This window comes from Sciurus carolinensis, chromosome 5 (genome assembly GCF_902686445.1).
Source record: "Sciurus carolinensis chromosome 5, mSciCar1.2, whole genome shotgun sequence".
Classification (NCBI taxonomy): domain Eukaryota; kingdom Metazoa; phylum Chordata; class Mammalia; order Rodentia; family Sciuridae; genus Sciurus; species Sciurus carolinensis.
The window spans coordinates 80,872,457-80,895,043 of record NC_062217.1 but is presented as its reverse complement, the minus strand read 5'-3'; the positions used below and the strand labels follow the sequence as shown (position 1 = coordinate 80,895,043).

Sequence of the window (22,587 nt, the reverse complement as noted above, 5' to 3'; positions counted from 1 at the left end):
TTTTAATTTAAAAACTAAAACTAAGTTTAGTTTTAGATCAGTAATTTGATTTGATTATTCTAGTTTTGAGATTTTAATCCAAAGGAAATTACCTGATATATGTATTAGTGGCTTGGGGAATTGTGGCGAAGCTGGGTGATAAAGTTTAACAAAGAATATCAATGGGAGCATCATTAAGGTTAATGTCAAGTGTAGGGTGGGGTGGCACAACCATCTATGTTAACAGAGGAATACAATATAGTTAGTAAAAGTTGTATACAAAAATTAAATTTTTTGAGGAAATAATACTTGGGGAGATACAACACGAAACAGTATCAATGTTTTCACTGTTTACTGTTATAACTACCAAATATATAACTTAACATTGTTTAGAATGATGTTTATAATTTCAATGATTTTCACATTTGAGTACAGACTTCATTTTTTTATAATCTTATAATAATGAAAGAAAACAAACTATTATGAAAGCTAAAAGGTCTTTGCTCCTGCCCCTTAATACTTCTCCTTTTAGATGTATTTGGTCTACTTAATATTATTTAGTTTTCTAGTCATCAAGTAACAGTTATCATTTTGTGCTTACTTAACTCTTTATTAGACATTGTTTAAACTGTATTATAAAACTTCACAGGTTTACAAAAATTCATTTAGTGAATCAAACTTGAGAAAAGGTATTTTTGTCTTTTAAAAAAAATCTCTATAAACTCTACACCAAGAATACAAATAACCCAATCAACAAATGACCTAAGGAAATGAACAAACACTTCACAGAAGAAGATCTACAAGCAATCAACAAATATATGAAAAAATGTTCAACATCTCTAGTAATAAGAGAAATGCAAATCAAAACTACCCTAAGATTCCATCTCACCCCAATTAGAATGGCGATCATCAAGAATACAAGCAACAATAGGTGTAGGCGAGGATGTGGGGAAAAAGGTACACTCATACATTGCTGGTGGGGTTGCAAATTAGTGCAGCCACTCTGGAAAGCAGTGTGGAGATTCCTCAGAAAGCTTGGAATGGAACCACCATTTGACCCAGCTATCCCACTCCTTGGCCTATACCCAAAGGACTTAAAATCAGCATACTACAGAGATACAGCCACATCAATGTTCATAGCTGCTCAATTTACAATAGCCAGATTGTGGAACCAACCTAGATGCCCTTCGATTGATGAATGGATAAAGAAACTATGATACACACACACACACACACACACACACACACACACACACACTGGAATATTATTCAGCCATAAAGAATAATAAAATTATGGCATTTGCAGGCAAATGGATGAAATTGGAAAATATCATGCTAAGTGAGATAAGCCAATCTCAAAAGACCAAAGGACCAATGATCTCACTGATAAGTGGATGATGACACATAATGGGGGATGGAAGGGGGGCAAGAATGGAGGAAGGAGGGACTGTATAGAGGGAAAAGAGGGGTGGGAGGGGTGGAGGGAAGGAAAAAAAATAACAATGAATCAAAAACTATTACCCTATGTAAATGCATGATTACACAAATGGTATGCCTCTACTTCATGTACAGAGAAACAAGATGTATCCCATTTGTTTAAAATAAAAACAAATTTAAAATTACACATCTGAATATATGCATATATACATTTTTATATTAATATGTTCATTCAAGCATATTCTTTATTAGGAACAAATATATCTGTGCCTGGAAATTTAAAAGTATATTTTAATTGTCATGTGGTATCTGTTCTATACACCTTTGTTCCCTTGTTAATGAAGCAAATACTGCCTGTGCTAGGCTGCAACACTAAGTAAATTATTTTTGCATTAGTGAAAATAGGTTATATTTTCATTTTGACTCTCTTAGCACTTAAACTAGTGTGCTGTGCCTCAGTTGCCAAAAAAGGACAATTTAAAAATTTTGAAATTGAAAAACCCTGAACCCATGGATTTTAAAAATACTCATTTTAAACTAATAATCTAAACCATGTTAATTATTTTAAATATTTTTAGTGAAAAATATTTTGGTAAAAGGCCATTTTCATTTAACTTCACAATGTTTAATAAGAAATAGATGAAAACAAAAGTAGACTTGATACAATGAAGTGGAGGAAAATATGGAGTTATTAAAAGAAAATGTCATCTCTTATTAGCAGTATTACTCTCATGAACTTATTACTTGATTTGCTTTGAAGATGTCAGTCAAAGAACCTCATTCTTGTTCTCCCTGAAAGAGAACGTCTTAGGTAAGTCAAAAATAGTCAGCATAGCTGTGGTTTTTGAGTAGTACTATCAGTGTATGATAACCTCTGAATACTCCTTTGTGCCTTTGTGGAGGATATAACCCCAGCTTTGTGGCTATTGCATACAGGACATGAGTCCTTGGTGCACCCTGCCTTGTCCTTTACTTTCCATGCAGTCTGATCTGAGGTTCTTCCTGGCCTGAATTTACTCCACCCATTTAGTCTAGATTGATCTCGTTGAGGGCAGGACGTGTCCCTGTGCCTTTTTATCTCAAGTTCCACAGTTCCTCTTAATAAATAAAAATATGAATGATTGTGTAGTACTCAATGTACCATAGAAGATAAAGTTGGCTGTTATCAGTAACATTCATGCTATTCTTACCACAAAGCAGATAGAATTGGTTATTAATTCTATACTTTATTCCCTTTCAATTAAATGAAAGGTAGGAAAGAAATAACTTTATTGGAAAGTGATAATTTCTCCTTTAGCTTAAAGGTCATCAGCAATAATACTAAAGGTTAGTATTATAAGGTAAAAAAAAAATCACTGCCTTAAAGAAACGATAAAAAAATCTTCATTATAAAAAAAAATCTTAGAGACCACATTCACTGGATTTCTAGATTTTTATCTGTAACTTAATTCTTTAAAAATTTCATTGAAACAATTTGTTAATTACCAAATGTGTCCATTTAAGACTTTACTGGCTGCCTTTGAATTTCATAGGACTTCCTGTATATGAGGATGTGTATCAGTTAGTTAATTCTTTTCATACATGTAGTAATCTAGGTTGAGCATCCTTAATCTGAGTATACTAAATCTGAAATGCTCCAAAATAAAAAACGTTTTGAACACCACAAAACTTTATTTCATGCATAAAATACTTTAAAATATTGTATAGGGCTGGGGATATAGCTCAGTTGGTAGAGTGCTTGCCTCGTAAGCACAAGGCTCTGGGTTCAAATCCCCAGCACCGCAAAAAAAAAAAATAATAATAATAATAAAATAAAATATTGTATAAAATTACCCTCAGGTTATGTGTATATAAAACATAAGGAAATATCATATTGTGTCCCATCACCAAGGTATTATATGCATCACATGCATATGTTCCAAAATTTGCAAGAACACATCTGGTTGCAAGCAGTTCAGAAAGAAGACACTCAGTTCAACTTATACAAAATGTTTTACAGCCAAAACTGAAACTAATTGCATTATTGAGTATCTAGGAAGTTTGCCCCGTGATTGTGTTATTTACAGTATTTTTGTGAAGATTTAATCCTAAACAAACCTCAGGGAGTGGTAATATAGTGATTTTTTTTTCATGGTCCACTGTCCTTTGTTCATAGACAGATCCAGGTAATCTCAAATTTTCCTGTTAACTGGAATTCTCTGCCTCATTAGTAAACTTGTGAAGATCTTATTATATTCCTGGAATGGAATTCTTCCTGTTAATTTGACACTGTTCTTCACCTCTGTGCAATTGTTGTATAGTTGTGATAAATCAGCCCAGTCCTTGTCTTTCTACAGGTAGAACTCCACACTGTCCTTACTTTTCCATCAGGGTTGACCTCTAAAATGAAACCAATTCGCCATCCCTGTTGTATGCCAGAATCATCAGTGGACTCTCCCTCAGCATAATAAACTTTGTAGCATATAGATTGCCTCTATAGAAATGTTGTTTCTGCAATACAAACATCTGTTTTAGGAATTATCAATGGTTTTGGTGGGAGGAGGGGAGCACAGCAGCAAATACAAAAAGAAAAACTGTCAGACTGTAAAATAAGGTCCTATTTTTTTTTTCATAAAGCAGAGTTGATTTTCTTCCTGGGAGAAATAAGAGGACACCATCGCTTCAGACAGTAGTGTATCATTAATTTATATCATTGCTCAGCAGACAGTAACACGTGTTCTGTAATCATTTTTGTACATACTATAGCTATACTTGAAGATGTTGCCTTGATGTTATAATGCTTTTAAATCATACTGGTATTTTGATCTCCATGGTAATAAATACAATTTAATGGGGTATATTCCTCATCAGAATGTTACCATCAGAGTTCTGTATGTCCTTTCAAGGTGATTGTGTTTGATAGCATGTAGAAGATCAGAGATTATTTACCAAAGCTAAATAATATTAATGGTTAGGACTAATTGCTTCACATATTAGCACTTAGAAGTTTTGTTTCTAGAGCTTAAAACTGCTACCAAATTCTGCTACTGATATACAAAGAGAGAAAAGAAAAGAAATTTATATCAAGAAATTAGTTTTCTTGGAGAATATTGTTTCAATATGGTATTAGTGCTGAAATAGTATCAAATATTCTGAAGCCTTGCTCAATACTGACTAAGCAATAACAGAAACACTGCCAAGAGTAGTCATGATCATTTGGACTTTTCCTGCATTTTCCTCTGGATATTTCCATTGTATTACATTGATAAAAGGAGAAAATTATAGATTTCTCTACTAAATCAGACTATATGGCCTGGGCATGGGAAATAACACGAAGAGGGACCCATTGTTTATAGTGTTATTAAAACAATACTTAAGAGTATTCTCTTTCATTTATCTATAGCATGTTCAAACTGAATCTGAGTTCACTTAAAAGCAGAGGTTGGGTTAGGAGAAATCTGAGATGCTGGTTAGGTGGCTTTTAGCTTATGCCATGAGTTACCTAGCAAAGAAATTTTTTATTTAGTAACTGGAGGTTTGTCCCTAAACTCCAATACTAATCTGGACCTTGACAAGGCATTTGTTTATTCTTTAATAGTGCTCAAACCCATGTTGAACTTTAGCAGTTAAGTAAATTCAGAGTGAAAGGAACCTGAAGTGAAAGGTCAGAGGGTTCTTCCCCCTTTTATAGTGCCAGACTGGCCAATACTAGCCAGCCCATCATATCTGGGCTCTGCTGCTGAGTGAATAAAAAGATGAGTTTTGAAAAAAAAAATGAGAGAAAGTGGGCTGGGGAGATAGCTCAGTTGGTAGAGTGCTTGCCTTGCAAGCACAAGGCTCTGGGTTTGATCCCCAGCACCGCAAAAAAAAAAAAAAAAAGAGAGAGAAAGTGAGATTTTTTTTTTACTTCATCTACAGTAGGAGTCATGTATGTGTGTGTATTTGCCAAATATGGAGATAATCTTTTAGGATCAAACTCTGAAGTGCTAGAAAACTTGATCACAGCAAACCAGTTAACTAACTTGTACCTTGTGAAAGATGTGCAGTTTGGGGTGGGACAGAGAAGGCATGTGGTAAAAGAGGCTTAAACTTTTTAAAAAACTATATGTGACTTTATAGTTTGAATATAGTTGTATTCAAATTGTTTTTATTTATCCTGTCATTAAATTTAAATTTTAAATAGCATAAAGAAAAGGTTGTTTTGGTCATGGTATAAAAATGACAGTTGCAGACAATCATGGCTAGTTGGAACACTAGGAGGAAGCTTATGGCAGAAGCAGTGTGGGACAGGGGAAGTATAGGGCTGGAGGTGCTGAGACCTTGTTTGCAAGAATCCCATTGCAAGGCATAAATCTTACTCAGAGGTGGAGAGGGATCAATTAGAATTGAAATAATATTTTAATAATAATAATAAAGCATAATGAAAACATTCAAAGAAATTTTTGAAACAGTCACCCTTGCCTCTGTCATTCTGATACTTTTGTTCTCCAATTTTTTTATTTTTAGGAACTTTTTTTAACCTAGTTCTGAATTTTGATCTGTATATCATTTTCTGTTTTATGGTTTTTCCTAATCTTGCAATAATTTTGCATATTTCTATGGAAGGATCTAATCAAGAGAGTGACATCATCAAATTTGTCTTTAAAGAAGATAAACCTGGCTGTGGTACAGAAGATAGATTTGATAGGGAGAGATTCAAATGACGATTAAGGAATGCATTTAAGGGAGTTTAGGAAGTCCTGCTCTGAAGAATACCCCTGAGAAGTCAGTTTTAGCATGAGTGGATGCCTTCCTGTTCCTGCATTGTGAGTTGAGAGCAAGCCTTTTCTCCCATCCATTAGAAGCACTGCTTGATTCCACTTGGAAAGTCCTCTTTCCCTGCAGCATTTTACACTGCCTCAGAAATTTGGCTTCATTTTGAAGTATGGTGAGCCCTAAGAGATTGCAAAGTCTAACCCAGTGTTGATTGATTAACATGGTGAACAAAAGCCATTCTATCTGTTCTGGGCAGCACCTGTGTATAACTCAAAGGGAATTTTGTTAGTGATGTACTTACTTTTGGTACCTAGCCAGTTATCCTCAGGGTCAGTAATATGTGTGTGGTGATGATAGAGATTCTGAAATTTCTTCCTTGAATAAAATATTATCATCATTATAGAAGTGTTCATTAATTCAGAAACTTGCTACATAAAATTCCTTTCATAATGATATATTAGGAAGGGACCATTAGACTGTGGTTCACAGACATGGTACGTTCCTCTACCTCAGTCTTGCTAAGCAGACAGGACAGGTCACTTAACTGCTCTTGCGCCTACTTTCCTCACCTTAAAAAAATCTATATTCTGCCATGTCAGCATTATCTCTTTTGGTTATAAAATCAAATTAGATCTTCAGCAGTTAGTAGAAAATTATATTATAAATTACAAGTAGTAGCATAGGGACTATTGCTAAATAATGTTGGGGAAACCTATAAAATGGTTACCACTGTGAACAGTTTTCATTTAAAGTTCTGAATTATTTGAAGAGGCATTCTAATCTAGTTCCACTTGTATTTAGCAGAGTGCTAGAATTAAAGTCAGATCAAGTAGATAGTGGGGTGAGTTTTGGGGGAGAAAATCAAATGCCTTATCCCTCTCTTCCTCACCCTTTGTTCTTCTGTCTCCTGCTCTTTCTCCTGGAAAGGGAGCAGCCTTTATATACTAGAGTAAATTTCTCTATATTTAAATATAGATGCATACCTTGCTGTTTCCCAAAACAAGGATATCAGGTGATTCCTTACCTATGATTAATTTGCTACTTTGTTAAATTATCTTCACAGATTCATTTCTTCTTAAAGCCACATAACATTTTATATAATTGAAAGAGTAAGAAGGAACCTCAGCATTGTAAGTTTCTCTGTAGTAGTAAAAAAAAACTTAGGCTAATTAAAGAGCCACAAAAAGATTTAGCTTTCCAAGGAGAAAAGCACCACTATATTTGGGCCTTCATGAAATCTTGCATACTTCTTTGATTTTATAAACGTATAGTTTCTTTGTTGACTTCCTGTATTTGGTTTTCATTTTGGAGTAAATGAGGTTTTTTGAAAGGTGGATTTATGTTATATTGGCATATTGTCTATTTAAAAGAAACCGCTACTGTCTACTGAAAAAAAACACTATTTTGTTTCCACAGAAACCTGCTAATATTTTAGTTATGGGTGAAGGTCCTGAGCGAGGAAGAGTAAAAATTGGTATGTTATATCTTTGATAAGTCACAGTGTAGCTCTCTTTTAAAACTTTTGCAGGCAGCATATCACTTCTAATTTTTTGCTGTAATTGTATGCATATATTCATGTAGTTCCATATAATCCAAACCATTTCTAAAGAGTATACATAAAAGTGAAAAATGTTTCACACTCTTGAAAGGTGTCAGACAATCTTTAGAGACTGAAGTGTTCTAATTATAAAACAAGCTGTACAAGTTTCCTAGATACCTCTGCCTTCATTAAACATAGCCTATGTAGGTGAGTAGCTTCTATCCCTGTTGGAGGCCACCCTCACCTTGAATCACAAGGGCATACAGAATGTTTATTCTACCATTCATCCTGTTTACCTGAGCCAGGTTAGATGAGAACATATGCCTCTGTTGAACTCACATAGATTAGGAGTTAACTTTAGGGAAAACCATGAGACCCAATGGGTGAAGAACCTTAAGTTCTAATAAGACTGTCTTATAGTCCTTTGCCTGATTGGAAAAAAATTAATAGGTGTTTTGATTGTAGCATGTTTTCTTATAGCTCTGTTTTCTTATATGTCAAAACAAAATTTTACCTACTTGTAGTCTGATGATCTGTAAAGATAGAACTAGATTTATTTATCCTAACTGGTTATTTTTTATTGTCATTTCTAAATTGTGTTTATCATTTACATTTAGTTTGTTTTGTGGGTTGGTAGAAGAAAGCGATTAAATTACATTAATTAATTTAAAGGCTGTAGGATTGTGAGCACATATAACAAAGTTAATAGTTACTTCTTGTTCCGAGATTTAATATAAATCAGAATTATTAGATGATTTGAACCACTTTAACAAAAAAGAAGAACCTGTGTGTTCATAACCGTTCTTCTCTATTCTCCCTTATAAATCCCCCCAATCTCACTTTCCACGTATAATTAGATTCTTGAAATACTCTTTTATATTATAAACTTTGCAAATTTTTAGTTGTGAGAACACTTAATACTCTTCATTGTACTTCACACCATTGGCCTTTGAGAATCAGTCCCTGTGCTATCAAATGTTCATCAAATGTGCTTTTAAAGGAATCTGTCCAATCCAATTTGGTGGCATCAAATTCAAAATGCAAGTTAAAGGCAAGCAAAATAGAAAAGACCTAGCAAAGAGTGGTTATAAAATATGTTGTTTTACTATATGATTTTGGAAACATGTAATACCATAAAATAATCTAGTTTGGAATTATACTTCTATGTAATGCATGAGATGTTGTCAGGTTCTGGTGGCATTACATCCTAATGCATTCACATTTAGGAGATGTTAGTTCTTTTGTAAATCGGGATTTAGTAATATGATTCATGGTTTTACTTCTTTTCCAAGTTTTTGGATATTTTTCGCTCCATAATTAAGTTAAAGGAGTGCCTACTTCATTGAAAATCTTTATTAGAAGAGTAGAACTAAACGTACCCACTAGTGGATGAATCTTAAAATTTTTGAATAGGCAGTGGAATAGTGATCATTCATATTGTGTTAGGCAAAAGCTACATGAATTGACACTATATGTGATACTATTAGGAATAGAGAGGTGAAAAATATACAGTTTTTGCTTTTAAGATTATGATTTAGCAGGACAAACAGCCATGCCTAAACAGCTATGTTACATGTTAAACTGTTAAGCGCCAAGAACTGTATCTAAGGTCTTTGCCAGTCTAAGGTTTGAGTTTATTATTTCTTGAACCTCAGTTTCATCATTGAAGGAGATGATGATGAAAATTCTTTGATCTTTAAAATTAATGAAATTTAACCCAAATAAAATGGGAGGAGTGTAGTGGATTAAAGTACTGTATAGTCAACTTTTGATGAACTACACCAGTGAACAGGCTTTTTGATGCAAAAAATGGAAAGCCTTACTCTAACAGTGTGTGAGACCAGTACAAAGAATGGAAATGCAGCTCAGCAACTCTATCCCCAGTAGTGATGTGGCAGATGGAAAGCAGCCCAGAGAAATAGGGTCTCTCTTGAACTCTGGCAACAGAGCTTGTCTGTATTCCGGTTGAAAAAGTAGGTGACAGTAGTTTGAAAAGAAAGAAGATCTCAAACTTGTTTTATATTTAGACTTCTAAAAGGGTAAGATGTTTTATGGTTACCCTCCCTACTAGATTTTAGCAGATTTTCCATGTTTTACTAAATAATGGTGATAAATTAAACTAATCCGACTTGTGAAAATCTATTTAACTTTTTGTTTGTTTGTTTGCTTTTTTTTTTACAGCTGATATGGGTTTTGCCCGATTATTTAATTCACCTTTGAAGCCTTTAGCAGATTTGGATCCAGTGGTTGTAACATTTTGGTACCGAGCCCCAGAACTACTTCTTGGAGCAAGACATTATACCAAAGCTATTGGTGAGTACAACTAAAATTAAAATTCCTTGTCTTTTAAGATTTTTCTGTAAAAAAGATAAAAATTTTGATGTAAATCAAGTAATATAGCAAATTATAAAAGTAAGAGCAAAAATTTACCCAAAATTACAGTACTGAGAAATACTATCACTAGCATTAGGAGTGTATCATTTCACATCTCTTTGCATAGAAAAATAGATATTCAAAATTTTAAAAAGTAAATGGGGTCATATTATGCATTCTATTTTAAGTGAGTGTTTTTACATTTGATTTTACTTGAAAAGAGAAAACAGTACAGTTTTGAAATCCTTGAACTTCAGACAAATGTTTCTTTTACCAAACAAAATATTAGCTTCTAAAAGATCCCCTGAAAATTTAAGGAAAAGATTATTCTGTTCGTCAGCTTTTCATCACTGTGTCCAAAATACCGAACAAGAACAACTTAGAGGATGCAATTTATTTTGGCTTTCACTTCTGGAGGTTTACTCTGTGGTCAGCTAGAGTTCATTACTCTGGGCCCAAGGTTAGGCTGAACATCATGGTGGAAGGCTTGGTGGAGGAGTGCTGCTCCTTTTATAGCAACCAGGAAGCAGAAAGAGAGGGGCAAGTGGAAATGGGCTGCAGGGAAGATGATCCCTTCCAGGGAATGCCCCAGGGACACACCTCCTCCAGCCATGCTCCACCTGCCTATAGTTAACCACACAAAATGAGGATGGACCAATTAGTGTACGGCTCTCATAATCTAATCATTTTACCTCTGAATATTCCTTCATTAACACAGAATTTTTGGGGGCACCTCCTATCCAAACCATAACAATTTTGGGAAAAAAAGTAGAAGTTAGGACATTTTAAACCACTTCTCTTTTTTAGATGGTATCAGTTACTTCCATATTATGAAGAAACAGAATTAGTGCTTTTACACTTCTTGCCTAACCTTACTACTACTATCATGTTCTTGTCATCATTGTGGTCATCATCATCATCACTTTTTGAGTGTGTACATTTTTCCCTCTGTTTACTAGCCATAATTCATAATTATATTTGTTACTTATTATGAATATAATACTCATTTACCACTTGTACTACTACTACTTCATTACTGACATCTCTATTTTGCTTCATTTCATTTGGCTGAATTTTTTTCTTATGGTGTTTGTCTACCTGCAACCCTAATTGTGTGTGTTTGTGGCCTTTTTGACTTGTACTATATTCTCTAGGATGGCGTGAAACCCATTTTTCTTTTACTGGCTAACTCTATCCTGGAGTCCTTTATTCTAGCTGACTACTCTCCAAGCCAACCAGGCTTTTCCATTTTTTCCCCTCTGGGTTGGATCTCTTGCTTACTGGATCCCATGATTCCATCCCTTATTTTGCAAGTGTATATTCTTATGTAACCTTTGATATCTTAAAGATAAAATTTCTAATTCTTATTTTTTCTGAAAAAAATGCCTTTATTGTACTTAGTATTTAGAAAGAGTTTTAAACTATAGATATGAAATAATGTTCCCTCAGAACTTTGGTGATACTTCTCCTTTGTCTTCTGGTATCAATGTAGCTAATGAAATCAAATACTACTCTTGTTCTCAATCATTTGTGGGTCACCTGGGGGGCTTTCCTTTCTGAAAACAAAGAGGACATTTCATCATTTCTTCATCACATTTTATAGGTTTGCTCTCCACTAGGTGGGCACATAAACTGAAGTTCATAATCTGTATCTTTGGAAAATTCTCTTGTGTAGTACTTTGATTTCCTCTTCAATGTGTTCTACTTCTCTCTTCCTAAACTCACTATAACCAGATGTTGAACTTCTTGGATTAATCTTTTATACTACTCTTGTTTTTCTTGTCTCACGTTTTTCTGTTTTCTCTTTTCTAGGAACTCTTTATTCTCTGATTATTACTTTGGTGGCATCTTGTATTGTTTTATGGAAAGAAAATAATCATGATAACAGTGCTTGTCGGTTTGTAATTTGTAGTATTCTCAGAGTAATAATCATGTTTTCTTTATAGGCACTCTCATCATTGTATGCCTTGATACCTTGATCTCTCCCTTCCATGTGACAAGCTTAAACTGTTTGGTGACCTTCAATTTGTCTCTTTGTATTTAAGAATCAGGTTACAAAAAGCCACCTGATAACTTTTTGTATTTATATCATGGGGTTCCTATATTGGTGATCATACTTCAGGGTTATCTAGTGAGATTAACCAGCTTTCATTACCCAGGGAAACCCGAAGTGCTAGAATGCACAGATCTTTGCTCTGAAGCCATTTAAAGACCATTCAGATTGCCCAACTTTTGGATCAAGCTGTATATACCTGGCAGCCCAGTGTAATGGTAGAGAGTGGGGAAGAGAATCAACTGTTCAGAAGAGAGGCTTTGTAACTCGTATTTCCAAGTATAAAATCTTCCCAGAGTTGTGTAGGACAAATGTTCTTCCTACTCAACAACAGTTCTATGGACTGAGGCCTTCATTGAATTATTTCATCTGCCTTCCATCTTCTAGAAATATTTGGCAGGGGGTGGTTGGTTACTGGGGTTTGAACTCAGGGGCACTCAACTACTGAGCCATGTCATCAGCCCTATTTTGTATTTTATTTAGAGGCAGGGTCTCACTGAGTTGCTTAGCACCTTGCTTTTGCTAAGGCTGGTTTTGAACTCTCAATCCTCCTGCCACAGCCTCCTGAGCCACTGGAATTTCAGGCGTATACCACTGCTCCCAGCCCAGAAACATTTTTTTAAGTATCTGCCTAGAATGGGTTTCTGCATTTCTTTTCATTCAGACCTTAGTCAAAATACTGCCTCTTCATGGAGAACTTCCTTGATCACACAGTCTGAAGTAGTCTGGTCCTCCCCCATTACACTTCTACCTTACTGTATCTTCATTGCCCTAAATAGTATCTAGAATCCACCAAAACACATAGATCATACCAGTCAGTTCCTGTCTAGTATGCAGCAAGAACTTTTTCTTTTATTCTTTTTTTTTTTTTTTTAAAGAACTTAGTTTTCTTTGTTAAATGAGTGAATCTTGTCCTTTTTGTTACTATGGATTTATGCTATTATGATTTTGCTATCATTTTAATGTAGACTCTAGAAAGGAAAAGGAGAAATGCTTGTGATCATTCCCCATGGTTAATCTTGAATCCCACATGTCTTTTTTAAAAAATTTATGTTCACCAATCTGCATATCTGCTTGATCACAGTTTATTTTATACAAAGATAAGTTAGTTAGATATGGAAATTCTCTGTACTATCTTTATACCTTTTCTATAAATCTAGAATTATTCCAAAATGATATTTATTTTAAATCAGAACAAAAAGGAAAAATTAAGCTAGTCCTGTTTTGTGAATACACGTTATTATGTAAACACATTTGGATATCTTTGTGGTAAGTGTCCCTCCAAATGCATTTAAGATGCATATGTAAACTAATCTACAAAACTGTTTTTTCACCTAGGTAATGAGTATTTCAAAGCATTATTACTTTTGGTAAGATAAACTAGCAGACTATCCAAATAAAGAACTGATTGTGTAATTTTAACTTCAATTGACTGAACCCCTGAGACTTTGAATTGATGTAAATTGAGTAAAATATATACTATTTCATAAACTTTGGGCTCTGGCTCATTATGTAATTATTTCTTGTTTTTTTCCTAAGAAAATTATGCTTTATTGGGAACATCAAGAAAAATTGGATAACCTGTTATTCACTACCATGTTCTGTAGTGCAGCAGTTTTAATGCAGGGTGTGTGCCACAAAGTAAAACTACCAACTGTTAGAAAGATAGACTGCAGTACTGCGGACTAAATTAGCACAAATCATATCCCATGCTTTTATTAATTATGTCAAAATGAATCCTAATGTTATATATATAACTAAAAATAACCATTTAAATAAAAAAAAGATAGACTCCCTAATTTCAATAGCTTCATAACTTGGGAGAGAGAAGACCTATCTTCATATTTATCTCCCTCTTTCTCCTTGTCTTCAGTGTTAAAATTTGGGTAACTACTATGTGAACTTTTTAAAATATAGGAGAAAACAGTAAGAATGCAAATTATAGGCCTTACCCTTAAGAGGTTTACAATCCAGTTGAGAAGAAAGTGTGACTATATGCATAAAATAATGCATCTTTGAACAGTGGAAGTGACAAAGACTACCAGTCTGAGTTTTAGTTTTAACTCTCTTACTCTGAGGAGTGTAGGCAAGACATTTAGTCCTTTAGTCTTGCTTTCCAAACAGACGAATTTAGCGTCAATCTACTCTTCGGTCTTCAACTCTGAAAGTTCCATAGCTAGACACTGCCATCTGTGTGGTAGGGTAGTTGCAGAGGGAAAACATCTGACCACAAGTGATTGAAACTAAAGTCAGTGCCATTTCTTCAGCAGGGTGATCCCCACTTCCTGTCCCTGTATACCTGAACTGTAAGACATTAAACCAAAGAGATGGAATAATAGGCTAGTAAGATCAATCTTGGAGCACACTTTCCTTCTATCAAAACACTAACTAAAAAATTATAATGTAGCTATCTTAATAATTGGGTTTTTAAATTGTTTGGGAGAAACCATACATGTGCATTTAATAGGGGTTTTGAAAAGTAAGAAAAAGATAGTATAAAAGGAAATTTCTTATTTGAGTTCAGTCTCTACCATACAGTCCAATTTCTGTTATCTACATGGTAGCCTAAAGGTTTGTTCATACAGTACCCAACAAATTAATTCCCCACACCAACTTGAACGCTTCCTACCAAGAACTTCCCTAGCATTTTGACTTCCCTGTGTGATATCTGTAGTATGAGCAGCTAATAAAAGAACCCTAGTGAACATGCATATAATTTGTTGGAAACATTTTTACAGCATCATTAGGAGACTTTAAAGCTCTTCCTGAAATTTGGTGGATTATGTTAAACTGAAGGCTGCTAAAAAGGAACAAAAGCATAGGGAACAGATAAGGTCTGGACGTTTCAAACTAACAAGTTCCTACCTTCTACTCTAAACAGATTTTAGTACTGTGGTCATTCATTCATTAGTAGAGAATTGCAAACTGAGCTATTGAATCAGAGAGGAAATAATAGGCTAGTGAACATAATCCTGAGTACAAAGTTTAATTAAGTTTTGAGTGTTTTGTTTTTTATGTTTGCTTGGCCTCTGAGTTCACCTGAAAGAGAGTTACAATCATTATCTAATTGTCACCAAAGCAACCTTGAAAGTTTTAAAAAGGTGTGGAATTTTAAGCTCAGGTGTCTGTCCTTAGAGAGCTAAATGCTCACAAATGGGTGACCTTCTGCTAAGTGAGAAGTATACAAAATAGGGGCAATGAGATTTTTCTCCCCTCCCTTTTGTCAAGCTTTGTTAAAAAGCTTGTTTTTAGCATACCTATTGATTAAAGTGTTACACACACACACACACACACACACACACACACACACACCAATTCGCATATGTAGAAAATGACAATTACTACCTATTTTGCCTGGTTAGCTCATTAAGTATAAATAAAAAATCAGAGTTTGTGAAGTTGATAGACTTTATTTGTTCCTAATTTGGAAAGACTTTTTGGAAGGAGTTAGGTGAGCAAGAAAAAGACTTTTTCATGAATTTGGCACAACCTGAAAAATACAGGAAAACTGAGAAAGGGGGAGTGACTTGCCAAGCATTAGAAATTTGTCTGAAATAAAAGACCACTGTGCTGATTCAAACTTCATGATTATTGTCTTGATTAGGGTTTCGAAGAAGGGTGCTGAAATTGACAAAGAGTTTTCTATTTGTATAGAAAAGTTATTGGGGTGGAGTTGAACAAGGTTCAATTAACCACTTTTTCCCCCTACTTTCTTTTTTTTAAAACAGAATAGCATTAAAGATAACTAAACTACTTCTCTTTCATCTTCCTTTGCATGTTATATTTTCTTCAGAATTGTTAATGTCTCTTGATGAGCTATGAGTTGAGTTTTAAACATGAAAAATAACCCATCATTCCTTTTTGTAATCCTACTTAACTGGCCTATCTGGCCATTGATTAAATTCTCAGAGGTGCCAGATGCTATGGTACATGCCTGTAATCCCAGCAGCTTGGGAGGATGAGGAAGGAGGATTGTGAATTCAAGACCTTAAGCAATTTAGTGAGCCCCCGTCTCAAAATACAAAACACCTAGAGATGTTGCTCAGTGGTAAAGTACCTCTGGGTTCAATTCCCAATATTTAAAAAAAAAAAAAAAAAAAAAGATTCTCAGGGGTCAAATTTATATGGGGCAGCCATGTAAAAAGAAAAACCACAAAGTAACTAGCTTTCACATTTACCCTCTGATGCTAAAAACAAAATAGCTTGGCCTGTATTTCTTGATGAGATTTTTTCCATGAGATTATTGGCTAGCTTAGTTCTCTGATGAGAAAAAAATAATGTCATTTTTAAGATCACTTTCTTATAGTCAAAGTGTAAATCTTTATGTAAGTGGATTATTAATTTGTAACTCTAAAATGTAAATATAATTTTTATTAAATGTCTGTTCTACTTTTGAAGTTTAGAATTACATTTATAAATTGCATTTTTCTCATTTCCTGCTTAAGTGGTAGTTATTAACAACCAGCTCCAATAAAAGTGATTTTTAAAAAATTTGCCTGTGGTTATTTATATTTATCACAGGTATTACTTGGATCAGTCAGAAACCACTTTTGATTAATCATCTGCTGTATGCACAACATTTTACTTAGTTATGACAATTTAGAGATTAGTTAAGGGTAGAAATGGAATTTTTCAGCTTTAAATTCTAAATTGGCATATGGATTTCACCTTTAATAATAGTTCCTTGTAGTACTTACGTGATATGAGGGAAAGTAGGGCTGTATGTTTTGAATGAAGGAAATTTACTTAGTTATATACAGAGAAATACATTTGCCTGACTGTTGTAAATAATTCTTTTTAATTTATAGCCTTCGTATCCATTTTAAAGATAGTCTTTTACTCCTTATTTTTGGTCCTGCTTACTAAATACTTAAATTTGCAAATGTGGACATTGTGAAAGCAGACGTTGCTACAGCATAAAGAAACACTTTGAGAGAAAATACTGTTTAAGTAGAAATACTGTTTCATTGTAATATTTGAGTCAAACATTGCCTTTTTCTTGCTAATCAGTGGTAACATGAGAAGGTAATCATTAGACTTTGTAAATTAGCAAGTAAAGAAAATAAAGAAAAATTAGTTTATCATAAAAATTTATGCCAGTTTTTAGCAGGTACTTAGTTTGGAAGGTCATACGGGTTTTCTGTTTAGTTTTTGTTTAACTTTATTTGTCTGTGGTTCCCATATTCCATATGTAGTATTTCATAGATAAGGTAATGTTTGGGGCCTTTAAAACTCACCAGAAATCCAGCCAATAAATTTTATTTGACCGAGAGTAAAGCCACTGGGTAGGATTTCGGTATAACAGGAAATGAAAAATTTGGGTGGGTGGTGTGGGAATATATATTTACAAACAGTGTTCCATGATACTTAGTAATTATAATTGCTTAGGAATTAATATGACTTATTAGGGAAGAAAAAAAAAAAACACTCCCCACCAAAATAAAAATGCATTTTCTTTTGGAAAGAACCACTTTATTTTCCTCCTTTTTCTTTTTTCCTTTCCCCCTTTTTTTCTTTTCCTTTTTTTTTTTTTCTTTCTTTTTTTTTTTTTTTTTCTGTTTTAAAGATATTTGGGCTATAGGGTGTATATTTGCAGAACTACTAACGTCAGAACCAATATTTCACTGTCGGCAAGAGGACATCAAAACTAGTAATCCTTATCACCATGACCAGCTGGACAGAATATTCAATGTAATGGGATTTCCTGCAGGTACACATTATGTTTTTGTTTTTGTTTTTAAATCACTGTTGTTTGATCTTAGATATCTTCATTGGAAAGGTGTATATTTTTGGCTGATGAAAGCTACTCTTACTCCATTCTTAGTTTTTAATGACTGCATTTATCAAAGATTTGTAGAAATAGCAGAATTTGTAGAATTCACATATTAACATGAAATTACTTACGAGTTTCCTGAATTTGAGGAATTTTTATTTTATTTTGTTTTGCTTTTTTGTTTTGTTGTCTGATATTTTAAATGATAAAATATTTTGCAATATCTGTATTAAAAAGATGCATTTTATTCCTACCAGAAGAAACTTACAAAATCGATAATAGATTTTTTTTTTTTTTTCTGGCAGCATGTTTAATGCTGCTACTAACTGGCATTTGAATATAAATTTTGAACATTATTTCTATGTCGGGCAGTAGCAGAATCACATTGTATCAGGTAATACTATTTTTACTTTGTCAATAAAAACATTCTTTAATCTATTAGAAGAGTCAGAATGTGGGTGGAAGTCATATTGCTCCATGACAAGGTAGCCTACTCTTTTTTTTGCCGCAAGGAGAAAATTTATAGATGCCCTATCCTCAGCATTATATCTCTCCAACTATATCCACAAGAATACCACAAGAATGGTAGTTCATCAGTCACTGAAAACTGCCCACAGGTCCAGAATAATGAAAATTAAGTAGTTTTGGCTAGTCAAATACTGAATAGAAATTATATCTTATTAGGAACATTCCTCAGGTCACTACAACTCAAGACTAATACAGAAGTATCTGGGAGTTTTGTTCCATATTTCTTTGTAAAGGTATTAGTTATCAGTAAATACAGAGTAACTATATAGATATTACCATTTTCTGAAACTATTCAGTAGATCACTTTTCATGATGGGAATTTTACTTATTCACTAATTATTTACTGAGAACCTACCATGTGCCAGACAGTCTCTTGAGTAAAAAATACTGATACAGCAGATGTGATTGGAATTTTCATTGTATTGGCTTTAAGTAGAATGCTTTAAAAATAGTTTTGGTTTGAGTAGATAGAGAGGAATAGTCTTTTCTTCCTGCTTCTGAATTTGTCTACACTTTCTGAGGCCTATAGGGAAAGGGACGTGGTGAGGGGCTTGAGGATGCTCCAGGCCTCTAATAGATGTTTTTAAATGTAGGTTCAATAGTTAATTAAGGGTGGGCTCAGTTTCTAAAAAGCCTTGAAAAGCAAGCAGCAGAGTTTAGATCTGATAAACAAATGAGTGAGAATCCTTAATAAGTTCCTGAGTACCAGAGATATGACTTATGTTCTATTTTTAGAAAGATGGTATGGCAGTGGTATGTGAAAATCAATTCAAGAGAAGTAACTGAAATCAGGAAACCACCTGCTTGTTATAGCAATCCCACAGCCAGAAAATGATAAGGATGGAACATAAATGACATATCATTTTTATAGGAAATACGTAATTGAGGGAAGACTAAAAGATTACTTAAATATTTCTTGCTTGAGAAATAGGCAAAATAGAGAAATTGTAACAACAAATAAAGGAGAAAATTCCATTCAGGAATTTAAGTGTAATTTTAGTTTACATTGTGTGATAATGTCTGTATAGTTTGAGTAGCAAAAAAACACAAGATCAAAAACAAACTTCTAAAGGCCATTTGAAAGCTAAAGATGGGGCTGGGGCTATCGCTCAGTGGTAGAGCGCTTGCCCAGTAGCATGCATGAGGCCCTGGATTTGATTCCCCAGCCTGGGGAAAATATTATAAAAAAATAAAGGTGCTATTAGTTGTTTGGCACAATGCTGATCACCTAGTGGACTCTCAGTAACAGCCCACTGACAGCGAGGAAGAAGACAAGTTGGCTAGCATGTTGGAACAACTCCAGTGTCAACAAAATTAAATGAAACATTTTTGTATCTAATGTATTTCATTGCTCAGGTTGTGTTGAGTGATGATATTGAAACTACCAAAGGTGCCAGCTGACATTAAGTCCCCCAAAATTTTCAGGTCTGTAAATATTTCAGTAAAATTGACACAGGTACATTAAAATAGGTTGGAAAACATAAATCTAGAGCTTATATATTACATTAAGTAATATTACTAACTATTATCATAATTACATATATAATTATGTTATATATTATGTACTATAGTTTTTGTACATGTTCCACATCTGGGATGATAGGACAGAATGGGTTAATGTATTAGTTATATCCAAGGTAAGTAATCTTACCTTGATTACTACTGGAAAGCAATGTGTTTAATAAGGTGAAAGGAGGGCTATATCATCAAGAGAAGTGTATTTTAATGCCACTGAGGTGAAATATCTTAGATTTTTTTGTTGAAGACATTAGTTGCTGATTTAAAATTTGGTGGAAATGGGAACATGAGTGGTTTTATTGTTAGAAGTAGGACTGTTCAGTAGCAAAGAGATTTATTTATAACATTCCCTTCTAGCGATAAAATTGAGGCAGACTACAGTAAAATATACAAAAAGTAGACAGTTCAAAATTTAAAATGTAAGTGGAGATATCTAAAGGAATCACAATTTATATTTACTGTTCAAGATGTTTGCTGTCATTGAGCATTTATTTGAAATCTGGGCTTTCAAAAAGGTTTTAAAAGTAAGGAAATGGAATGAAATGGAAATAACCTTTGTTAAAATTCTTAAGAATAGGAACTTAGGCAACATAAAAATGTATCAATGTATTTCACAGATAAAGATTGGGAAGATATAAAAAAGATGCCTGAACATTCAACATTAATGAAAGATTTCAGAAGAAATACGTAAGTTGGAAAGAAAATGAGCCCTTTGTTGATTTTTTTTCTGAAATACTCAGTATAAAGTTGAATAGTCAAAATAATAGCTTACTCAACACAAGATTAATAAATAATTTTATTTAGTCTAATACATAGTTTTCATTATGTCAGTCTTCATTTCTTAAGATATTGACAATATAGTGACTAACATTAGCGGCTGATTTGAATATGAGGAAAAAATTCAATTCGTTTGTCTCCATATTTACTACTTTTTGGAAGCTCAACATTAGTAGGAAATATCAAGCTGAAGAAATAAGACTGAACAGTCTTGCTAATAACCACTATCCTACCCACCTAGATTGTGTAATAATTTTAATCAAGTTTTAATAAGAGAAGAATGAGTATTTCATTTATTTACAATGTGATTCCAACAGTTGGAAAAGACCAGTTCATAACAATTATGTTTTAAACTTACTGGTAAGACTGAGTTAAATGTTTGACCTGTGTTACTTAAAATAATTGTTAAAATACAATTCATGTGAAAAAATACTGTTCAGTATGTTACTCATGAAATTGTCTTGCATTTAATCATTGATACCCATTCAGAAGTGACCAGTGTGGATATTGAATGAAGTATAAAATTGATTTAATGCTAATCTTCTAATGTTATATGTCAATTTTGATCAAAGAAATTCTGTTTGGAAGGACCTTAGGCAATGTGAAATTAACCTCAAATCTAATATAAATATTTCATAGTATTTCTTTTTCAGGTATACCAACTGCAGTCTTATCAAGTATATGGAAAAACATAAAGTTAAACCAGATAGTAAAGCATTCCATTTGGTAAGCTTCAGATAACAGTACTAATAAATGCATTCCCTCCCTTTATCTGGTAGCTCTAACTAAGGCTTTGTTGGGTCAATTTATAAGGTTACTTAGCTGTTGGAGTGCTTTAATGATAAATACGGAGATCTTATTTGTGCGTACCAATAAAAGCATCAAAATACTCACCTTTCCAAACCCATATCTGACTTGAAAGACTAATGCTCAAAACACATTTGATTTTATAAACATAATAATTATAACAAGTCTGTAAAGAACATTTTTTAAATTCTTTTTTTTTTTCATTTATTTTAAAATTTCATGAAAGTATCAAAACAGTCCTTCCATTCAGCAATAACTTCTATGGTTATTTAGTATTTAATCTTTTGAAAGGTTGATTATAAAATTTTAACTCCCAAGATACCTCTTATAAACTTGAGTAGTAGAAGTTCCATGCAGGTATACAGTATTTGCTTTTTCTGAAAAAATGTGAGAGATGGAATATTTATCAGTGTGTAATGAAGAAATGAGTAGAATCTAAATGAGTCTGTACTAGCAAGGTAATTTATGATGAGATTATATTTAACTTAATATGTTTATAATGGAAATTTATACTGCTACACTATAATATTTTAAATGCTTTTCAGTTTTATATTTAAAAAAAGGTTTATAACATATACAAAGGAAAATTAGGGAAGCAGATTCTATTTTGCTTGACTTAAAATTCTTCATTCCTTATTCCCAAGTATTCTTAAATGGGTTCTGGTTTTTGTGTGTTTTGGGTTTGTTTTTGTTTTATTTTTTTTAGTTGTAGATGGACATAATACCTTTACTTTATTTATTTATGTGTGGTGCTGAAGATTGAAGCCAGTGTCTCACACATGCCAGGCAAGTGGTCTACCACTGAGCCACAACCACAAGCTCCTTAATTAGGTACTTTAACCTTGAAAGGGTTGAGCTTTCCTGTATAGCAACCAGGCCAGATGGCAAATATTTCTTTTATTTCTGCTTTTTCTTCTGCTTTTTTCTTCTCCTTCTTCTGCGTTTGCTTTCTCTATCTTCTACTTGCTATTATAACAAATCATATTTTATATATTCCATATCTTCTCAACAGTTTAAAAATCATTGCTTAACCTGTCATGTTACCAGTGTATTCTTCAAATAATTGTG

At 33.4% G+C, this 22,587-nt stretch overlaps 1 protein-coding gene across 4 annotated transcripts in view; it reads left to right on the top strand.

Moving 5' to 3' along the window:
• The window catches only part of Cdk8 (cyclin dependent kinase 8), a 135,089-nt gene that overhangs the window by 105,910 nt on the left and 6,592 nt on the right, over positions 1-22,587 (top strand). For 2 of the 4 annotated variants that reach the window (XM_047553449.1, XM_047553448.1), the window contains exons 5-9: positions 7,567-7,624; positions 9,872-10,003; positions 17,683-17,826; positions 20,553-20,622; positions 21,366-21,438. In XM_047553449.1, coding sequence (XP_047409405.1) covers positions 7,567-7,624; positions 9,872-10,003; positions 17,683-17,826; positions 20,553-20,622; positions 21,366-21,438 — 477 coding nt within the window. The remainder of the gene's footprint in view (positions 1-7,566; positions 7,625-9,871; positions 10,004-17,682; positions 17,827-20,552; positions 20,623-21,365; positions 21,439-22,587) is intronic. The other 2 variants (XM_047553450.1, XM_047553451.1) reach the window with 2 other exon arrangements.